The sequence below is a fragment of the Epinephelus lanceolatus genome, chromosome 10 (assembly GCF_041903045.1).
Source record: "Epinephelus lanceolatus isolate andai-2023 chromosome 10, ASM4190304v1, whole genome shotgun sequence".
NCBI lineage: Eukaryota > Metazoa > Chordata > Actinopteri > Perciformes > Serranidae > Epinephelus > Epinephelus lanceolatus.
In genome coordinates, this window is record NC_135743.1 from 14759661 (window position 1) to 14769785 (window position 10125).

The window sequence follows — 10125 nt, forward strand, 5'->3', positions numbered from 1 at the left end:
GTTTGTACCCACAGACAAAACAAACAGCCTATCCTCGAGGTGTGGCACGAGGGTAGGTGTGTCTCATAAATAATAAACCAGAATAGAGAGATCAGTTAAAGCCGGGGCCCCGCCCCCTCTCGAGCCTCACTCGTTTGTTCCGCGGGGCGTGACGTAACTCCCGCTGCCCATGTCCGTTCCAGCTGAGAGAGAAACACAGAGAGGACGGTCGGACGTGGACGTCGCGCGGCCCAAACACAGACCGAAGCTCGTGCGCCCGTGACTGGATCCACCGGATGCAAGAGGAAGAAAAAAAAAGTACAGACAGAGAAAGAGGAAACGACCCGCTCCTCCTCCTCCTCCTCCTCTTCCTCCCCCCGACGGACAGCAGAGCGCGACAGCAGAGCAGAGCAACACCAATACAACTTGTCATCTGACCAACACAGACACTGCTCCCTGCGCTGTGTCTTTTTTCTACACACTGTTTTCCCTCGGTTGTTTTGTTTTGACGCAACTGTTTTTGGGATCTTCTTTTTTGTGATTGCCGGACGATTAACTCGGAATATCATCCTACAAGTTTTATTTTTATTTTTGTAATCTCAGTGTGCGGTTTGTCATTTTAACGCCTTTTCGCGTTTTTATTATGGGCAGTCCTCAGATGGTCTGACTGTCCCTCCCACACTGCTCCTCTGACAGCAATCATCTAGTGAATTTTACCAGCATTCAACTGCAATGGAATATTTCGACGTGAATATTTCTGCAAGGAAATAAAGGGACGCTGCACAAGCTCACGCGGAAGGTAACTAACTACATTTCTTAAGTTGTCAAAGTCTAATAAATGTGCGTCATTAATGCTCATACTTGTAATTCCATTACAATGGTTGCTTTATTCTGCATGGACACTTCTCAAAACTATCTCCCTCTTTCTCCCCCCCCCCCCCCTCCTCCCTCCCTCCCTCCTCACACACACACACACGCGCGCGCGCGCGTGCAGTCATCCAGCATACTTGTCCTATTGGTAGGCTCTCCGGTCACTTTGCCACGCCTCTTCAAGCGCCCCCAGTATCTTTCTACGACCCCGTCTGGTCCAGGATGTCCAGGCAGCTCTCCCAGCTTCCGAACCCCGACCTCCCAGCCGGTGCAAGCCCTCAGTTTGGGACGTGTACCCAGCCTGCAGGCTCTCTCACAGGGGGGCACCTCAACTCCATGGTGGGGCTCAAATCCCTCCTGCAGCACCCCATGAAGGGGGACCAACGTTTAAAAACCCCATGTGATGTAAAAGGTGAGAAACACTCTCTCATTTGACTAAATAATCTGAAAGTGTTTGTGTTGAACCTACAGCACAGTCACCTGACACAGCCTTATGTTCAATATGTGCACTGACAGAGCATGAATAAATCATACCCCTCTGTCCACCCATCAGGATATAATACAAACTATTATTATATAACAAACATCACATTTGTCTTATCTGATGCACCATCACACACATTCACAGTGACTCCCCCATGACCCTGATGAGTTTGCACCTGGATTATAATCCCTGCTGCGACTTCAAATTAGGAGCCAGATTACAATGAGCAACAGCACGTTTCTGTTTAGCTGCAGTTTCCAGAACGTGCTTCCCAACAATTGTGAGATTTGTCGAGGGGCTTATGTACGAGTTATGACAACAAATTGGTTTCAGCTCGTGCTAATGCTGCAATTCAGCTATACCATCTGGTCCATCTGTGAGTGTGTGAGACGTAGAATAAAAGGGAGATTTTTGCGTTTTATGGGCGCACCTGTCACCTCATTTAGCTTTGCATACATATCCGCAGCCAGAAAATGTGGTGACAAAACTTTATTGTGCACTTAAAGTCTTCATCATCTTCATTATGTTCTCCTCTGTGGCAGACAAAGAGAGGCTGGACCTTGATGAAGACTCCTTGGGAGTGTGCTCCATGAGGAATGGCAGCGGAACAGTCTCCAGTAATGGAAGTAATGGCTGCAGCAATGGAGGAGGAAGTTTCAACCAGTTCTTGGGGCCCCTCTTGTGGGATCGCACCCTGCCTGCAGACGGGGGCCTCTTCCAGCTTCAGTACATGGACTTGGAGGAGTTTCTGACTGAAAATGGAATGGGCAGCATGCACAGCAACAACAGCTCCAGTTCAGCCCAGATCCCTTCGCAGAGCTCCCAGTCGGCCGTGCCCAACCAGAGCTCCCAGTGCCTACCGCCCTCATCTCCACCTGGCTCCACATCCTCATCACCTTCCTCCTCGTCTTCCCCGTCGCTCATTGGTTTGGAGGTGGCGCAGCCGCAGAGCATCGGAGGAGGAAGTGACTGTTTGCATGGTGAGTGCACAGACACGAGCAGATGGATAGTTGAACCAGAGAATACAAAAAAAAAATAATCAAGGGCAGTTCATTCTTCAAGGTTTGTCCATATCAGCCTTAAAACAGCAACATCATGGACGAGGGTTCTGCCAACTTTGCAGAACTGACAAGCTTTAAGAGACAAATTGTCCCCCTGCCACTGATATGAGACCAGCAGCCCCTACAATTCAATAATAGTTGAGATTTAATCAAGGTTATATGGTGTGTGTGTATAATGTTCCCACAGGCTAGTGACTCAGCACTTTGACTCTCCTTTGCGTTTATAACAAATACCATGGTGACCAAGCATTTTTCTGTCCTGTGGGGTCACACTGAAGGCAGCAGACACAGTCACATGGCTCCACACACAAAGTCAACTTGAAAGAGAGAAAACAGAGTCTGAAATTTCATTTAGCTGGCCGAGGGAGCGTGGTGGGAAAAAAAAGGTGGAAGATTTGAAAGATTTGATGAGTCAACCTCATAGCATGGACGGGGAGGTTTGGTTTTAATTCGGCATGTGATCCATGTACTGCAGCGTACAACACAATCAGCATTCCTTCCCAGCCCATTATAAATGTGCAGCAGGGTCAAAGCAGTACTAAGAGAGAGAGAGGGAGAGAGAGGGGAGTGTGTGTTGAGTGTTTGCGGTTGCGTGTCTTTAAATCTCTCCCCACTTCACACGCCACAGCCATGTGTACGCGTCAGTACACGTGCCGGGGCTGAGAGTACTGGAGTGAGAGAACTAGAGGCAGGGCCAGTAGACATGTGGGAGGAGCCCACAGAAGGAGGGGACATGCAGAGCAACAGGAAGAGTTTCCCCTGTGCTGCTGCTGCTGCTGCTGCTGCTGCTGGACTTCAAACGGGAACATTTGATCGCACATGAATGACATTTAAGTATACTGATATCCAGAGGAGGATATTATACTGTTTGGGATGTTGATGCAGGACATTTAAGTGACAAAGTGCATCTTTACAGACTCTGATAATGCATTTATACTGCATGATAAAGCCCCATTAGTGGATTACAGATCACAGAATTTGAGTTTCTAATTACAAACATATCACACACTACTATACATATACAACATATTAAATAGAAATTAAGTTTATATATATTATCATGTGGCTGACATGAGTGAATACCTCTCATCAGCTCTCCCAAAGCTTGAAACTTGAGAAGCTGTATCCCAATTTTCAGCTGTCTTTTCAAACGTGTGCTTCGTAAATATTAAACAGAGCAACACCTAACCACCTCTGCTTATATTAGGCATTTAGGGAGCAGGGCTACTGTTTGCTTTTACAACAGCTTCAGGCCTTCAGCTTCAGGAATGCTGCCGTACAAGTGCTGAAACACTCGCAGCCACATATTGGAGAGTTTCTTCAAAAGCAAAAAAGCCCACTGTTCTCTCAGGGTCGAAGCACGTGGACCAAAATGCGCCAAATAAACTTTATACGGCGGCGTTCCATAGCTTCCCAAAAAGCAGGGAGAGGCAATCCTGTACCGCAGGAGGAGGGCTGAGGGTGTGCAGGTTTCCATTCCAACAACACACTACACCAGGTGGTTGCTCTGACTAGTTCCTGCTGTCGGAGTTCAAGCAGCATAAATCATTAAAATCTGGTTTAGTCACACGCAGAGGGAAACGTGCAGCATTCTCTAGCCCTCTGTGGCACTCTGTATCCACACCTAAAGATTCAGTGTCTCATTAGAGCCGCTGATGATGCATCGTGGGACATGCTTGACTTCATCTTGCTGTCTATGACAGCACTCTTTCCTTTTTCTGCTGTCACTGCCGAGCATGGGAACAACGTGAGGGAACACCTGGTGTGAAAACACGCCCTCATACTACCTGGCTATTATGCACCCATGAGTCATGTGATGTTACAGATCCACAGATAACATGTTAAACAGGCAGCAGCTCATAATCAGATGTAGGGGAGGTTTTCTCTCCAGCCTACAGTCGACCTGTTAGTGCTGCCCATTTCGCCAGATTGTACATTTTTAGTATGGGTCGTGTTTCCACATAATAAGTCTGCATTAATTATCAGCTTTGGGGAAGTTTGTGGTGTTGATTTAATTCTCTGGTCATTTGTAAGGCTGCAGAACTGTGGTGTTAATAACTAGCCTGACTCAAGTTGTCTTTGTCATATAATGTGACAATAATTTTAAGTTTATCTTTTAATAGTTGGAATTGTCAGATACATTTTTAGGGTAACACACACTCATGCAAGACATAGGAACAGTCAACGGGAGTTTTGTGCTCCCACAGCAAAGGAAAGTCAGTCAGAGTGAGGTGCATTGGGCCCTAAAGGGGGTGGGTGAGGTATAGCCCTATACTGGCCCCACTTAAAGGAACTGATTTTTAGGGGAGGGGTAGAAGGTTACATAACATTTCCACATTTAGATTTCTCTATTGGTATTTAGCTCTGGATGCTGGCTTTGGTCTACCAGCATTTGTGGTTCAGATTAATAATAGTATATCATGCATAAGTGGAATTAATAGAATTCATGTGGTTGTGGTTTTGTGTCAGTTTGTTAAAGCGCTGGTTTCCACAGTCGACTGGGACATGAGACTCTGTAGGATCCACAGGAACATCAGGACCATTAGTTAGGCTTTGATTTTAGCAGCATGAGAGGTACATTAAAACCATCGTGATATTTAGTAGTGTGCAGTATACGATATAAAATATTTTAGACAGAGGTAAAACTACACAAAAGTATGTTATGGGAAAAACCAGAGCTTTTCATTGACAGTATTTGCTCTGTTATATCTGTTCATCTGTGTGCTACAAACTACATGTATTATATTATCTAACTATATGAATTTGTAGGGTATATTCCCAAGATGTTTTCTAAAATTTAAAGTGGCCCTGAAACCCTTACAGTCGCTGAAGACTGATTGAAAAACATGCCCAGTTCTTAGGATCAGTCGAGGGCGATTGAATGTTGTTTGTTGTTTATAACAGGGTGAAAGTAGCTCTCTGCTTCCACCTGGTGGTCACCATGATGTAATGCTGCATGTGTTTGTACTGCTGTCTTAGTGGATTCAGCTACTCTATTCACAGTATTATCAGTCTCAGGATATCGTTTGTTTAACCAGACTGTTCTTCCCTTTGATTTCAGGGAGTCAGACGAGTATGAACGACTCCTGCGAGTCGCCCTCTTCTTCCTCCTCATCCTCCTGTCCACCGCTGCTGACGCCCACGGGCAGCGGGCCAGACGTGATCGGGATGTTCGATGTGGATTCGTCAGACATGGATATGTCCAACCAGCCGAACTTCGACCCCAGGAGGCACTCCTTCAGTGAAGAGGAGCTCAAGCCACAGCCGATGATCAAGAAGGCTCGCAAGATCCTGGTGCCCGATGACTTGAAGGTGAGAGTCTGAGAGAGACTGAGGTCCTCACTGTGAATTTAGAGCAGTGGTGGTCAATTTGCACCTTGGGAGGGAAGTCGAATTGCTTATTTTGTTCAGTCCAAAACCTCAAATTAATGTACATCGATATATCAAAGAGAAAAGCAGCAAATCCACCATCATGTGAATTGCTGGAAGCATCTCTTTTTAAAGCTCTAATTCTAAGGCATACATTACTAAATTCATGGATATTAGAAAAGCAGAAGTAACTAAGCTGAACATCTTTTTAAAAAAAAATCACATACAGGGGTCTTGGCTAATATTTTGGACTTTTCAAAATAAAGTAAAGTGTCTCACAGAGGAAGCATTAAATATTAAAGATGCAGGAAACACAAAAGCAGCAAAATTGAATTTACAAAACAGAAATAGCATCAAAAAACTCAGTACTAACCGAACTCTGAGGATGAAGCTTCTGAAAGGAACATGTCCCACGCTCATTCATGGCCAAACACCCACATTACCAGCAGCAGGATGAGAGTTAGGCTGCACAAGAGTACTACACACTTCTTAAGAAACAAGTCTGACCATTCATTGATTTTTTTTTATTGAAGTTCTTCTGCCTAATAATACCGTAACTCCCTGATCAACCGAGGTGATTAATCTCAAAGAATCAAATCGGATGGTAAATAATCGATGTCCTATTTCTGTCTGTCCTCTCTTAGGATGAGAAGTACTGGACCAGGAGGTATAAAAACAATGAAGCTGCAAAGCGTTCCCGAGACGCCCGCCGTCTCAAGGAGAACCAAATATCAGTGCGTGCTGCCTACCTGGAGAGAGAAAACGCCGCCCTCCGACAGGAAGTGGCCGAGATCCGAAAGGAACTGGGCCGCTGTCGCAACATCCTTAGTAAATACGAGAACCGTCTCGCCGACCAGTGATGAAGGCGCGGAGCAAAAACAAAATCAGGAAGAGGAGGAAAATTTAAGCTGGATTAAATTTAAAGACTCATAGGGTGGCATGACGGACAGAATGGGGTCAAGAAAATGATGATGAGGAAGATGATGATTATGATGATGAATGTATAAGACAAGGAGAAGGTTTGTGTATTGAAGCTCAGGTGTCTTGTTTTGTCGAGGTGTCAGCTCTTAAAAGTGAAAGACGGAGAGAAATAATTTAACAGGTTGCGACTTTTAAGAGTTTTGTTATTGGAGAATTGTATATTTTTATAATACTTAAGAAAAATTAGAGGGAGAGCAAATTTGGAGAATAATTTTGTATATTTTCTACATAGAGACGGGGGAAAAGCTACGGTGAATATCTTTTTATCATAGATGAGTCAGGAGATGTTTAACAGGTGGTCAGCCATCGATGGGTATTTTTCGACTTGATTATTATTATAGTCAGGATGCAGCAGCAGGGGGCGAGGACGCATGTAACAATTGTAATATAGAGAGCAAAAATTATCTTATAATCGTATAGTTCGACATTTTCGTGGATTTTATTCAAGCACTTAATTTTCTTCCTGTTATGTTTCTGTCACTGGGAATGGGCATGCTCAAGAGAGAGAGACAAAAGGGGATGTAAACAGTCCAGCACTATCGTCAACACTTGTCTTGTGCGCTCTTTCTTTAATAGAACTCCATCCTTTATTAATTCACTTCAGTTCCCCAACAACATACTGTACTTTGAGCTTAACTTTACGCGATTGGTACATCTTTCTCTAGTCCATACTTTTATCTCTTTTACCTCTCTCCCAGTCGAGTGCTTTTACTCACCTCAGCCGCTGAAAGCCTGTTGTGATGCCCCGGGTAACTCCGCTCCCTCTTGATCCTCTCTTTCGAATCGTCGGGACATTTCTCTCCCTCTGTTTCTATATCCAACCGCTCTATTTCTGTCCGTTTTCACTTAACACAGCCAATCCCCTCACAGTTATGTGCAAACTCTTCTCAATAACATTTTGTCCCCGTGTCTCCCTTGTACCCTGCCAGCGGTGCATAGAGTTAGTTGAATCTCAGTGTTGTAACGTATTCTGAATTAATCTTCCCAGTAAAACGCACATCGTTACTTTAGTTTACTTTATGAACACACTTTAATTAGCATTATTGTGGGGCGGGAGGGAGGGGAGAAATGTTGTATATTGGATAGGCCTATGCTGTTTTGTGTATTTGATGTATTCCAGGAGATGGGTCAAAAACCCCCGTTGAGTGGAATGGTGTTAATTTCTCAGATTTCTGGGAGAAAATAAAAGCCAAAATTCCCTACGTTGAACCACAAAGCTTGTTGCTATTTAGTGCTTTTCTCAGTACTGCACCTTCCTTACTGTTTACTCCTGTTATTACTCTTTACTTTTTACTGTATCTATAAACTTCTCTGTGTACCCACAACACCTACACACGGGGCATGGTACACTATGTTATGTTCCTGGGGGAGGGATGACTAGTGATAGAGTGTGCTTTTAATCCCCTTAATGACCATGATGAATAGTTACCATTACTGCTATTATTATTATTGTTATGGTTATGATGATTATCCCTCTTGTTGTTGCTGTTCTATATTATTGAATGATTTTCTTTCTTTGGATGAACATGATCTGTTGCACCTTGAAACATCTTCAGTGTTCCTCAGAAAGACTCTTCAAATGAAAAAGAAACAAAAAACAAACCCTCACTCTGCTATTCGCATCCTGTCTCAGACCTCCAGACACATCTACGACGGACACTACCGCCACCTTAGTTTCACGGATTTCCCCCGAGCGTGGCTCAATAACTTGAACATGATATTCATGCAGACTCACTTTACCTTTCGTGATGACCTCTGTTCCCCAGCAGTGTACGGACTATGCACACTATCAATATGCTCCTTGGTGGTTTATTTCAGCCTCTATCACTCTAATCAGTGATTGTTTGCTCTCCCGACAGGATTTAGTCTCTAATATCCTCACAGATGTGGTTGATGAATCTCTTTGTGACTCTTAATTGAACCTCAACTGCCCTGCTGCATCAGTGGTGTCCATGGTGCCCAGCCCACTCAGTGCTGGTTATTTGGATGTAGTCGAGATTTTTCCAAAAACACCAATAAAAGATTGTTCTCATTCACTACTGCTCTGCTCTCCTCCTGTGTTTCATCACAATTATATTTATTTATAGTAGTTCTGAATGTTTCTCTTAAGCTGTGGCCCTGTTTACACCTGGTATTAAATGGATAGTTCAGATCATTTAAAGTGGGGTTGCATGGGGTACTTATCCATAGTAAGTGTATTACATGCAGGAGACATACAGGAATTTACTGCTGCAGGGAGCCACCTAAAGTCACACCTGGAAAAAAAATCAGTATTAATTAAATAAGTATGCTTTATTGAGAGTATTTTCAACACTTTACCTTTCCGTCAGAAAGCCATTTCAGCAGGGAAGCTGTTAATTGCTTCAGTTCCCCATCCAGTCACCAGACTGCATTGAGAAAAACAGTAATTTTAGCTTGCTGAATACAGGAGCCGCTGGTCTACAGCTGCTTCGTTCAGTTGGTTTGTGTTATTGTGTGTCGTTGGTGAATCAGAAGTAATCATTTTAAACACAAAAGTCACATACAACAACACAAACAAAGTAACTGTTCGACACAGGGATAGACCAGCAGCTCCTGTGTTTAGCAATGTTAAATCACAGTTTTTGTCAGTGGAGTTCGGCTTTTATGAGAGCCATAAGACAGCTTCATTTTCCCGTTAAAAATCACTGTCTGACATTAAGGTAAAGCAATGAAAATATTAAAACTATAGCATACAAGTGAAGGCCCTGATACGCCAGGCCAACAGTCGGCCATTGGTCAAAGTTTGGCCGTGGCTGAGCATCTGCCGCCCTCGTCGGTGTGGTGTGTCCTGCACTGTTGGCCCTCGTCATTGTTAGTTGGCCTTTTTTCCACCAATTCAGCATACTGAATCAGCATACGCACAATGGAGCCTGTCAGAGAATAAAATCACTTTGACTGGCAGTTTATCTCCCTTCAGGAGAAGAGAAGTGGAAGTGAGGAAAGTAAACAAAGAGCTAAAGTCAAGAGGAAGTGAGGTCGAAACAAATTTGTCACGAGGTAAGATTGTTTTCCATCAGCCAGTGAGCTCTTAAGGCAGAAAGGTTTCCTGATGGTTTTTGGTATTGTTCACTGGCACACAGTAAATATCCTTTGTTCTTTCAACAATGGATTATGTTAATAATGTGCTAAGTGGCTAACTAGCATCAAGATGGTCTTCTGGTTTCCCATTTTGAATGAGGATTACAGATGACCGCCATCTGCTGGTAAAGAGGGGTATGTCCTCTCACACAGGTGCAGAACATACAAGCTTGTTGGTTGTCAATTTGGTGTGTTCGTGGGCAACGTTTTGGCTGAGACACAGCGAGATACAATGCAGCAGGGGGCTCTCATCGCTGCTAGTTCTTCGGGGTCAGTTTGGTG

General features: G+C 44.1%; 1 protein-coding gene across 1 annotated transcript; it reads left to right on the forward strand.

Annotated features, from left to right (window-relative positions):
• The first annotated feature begins 207 nt into the window (after positions 1-207).
• Positions 208-7357, forward strand: dbpb (D site albumin promoter binding protein b). The gene is made up of 5 exons (XM_033640776.2): positions 208-778; positions 974-1261; positions 1876-2313; positions 5456-5706; positions 6408-7357. Exons 2-5 carry the CDS (start codon positions 1072-1074, stop codon positions 6621-6623), a joined length of 1095 nt encoding a protein of 364 aa, XP_033496667.1. The 5' UTR covers positions 208-778; positions 974-1071; the 3' UTR covers positions 6624-7357.
• The last annotated feature ends 2768 nt before the right edge of the window (positions 7358-10125 follow it).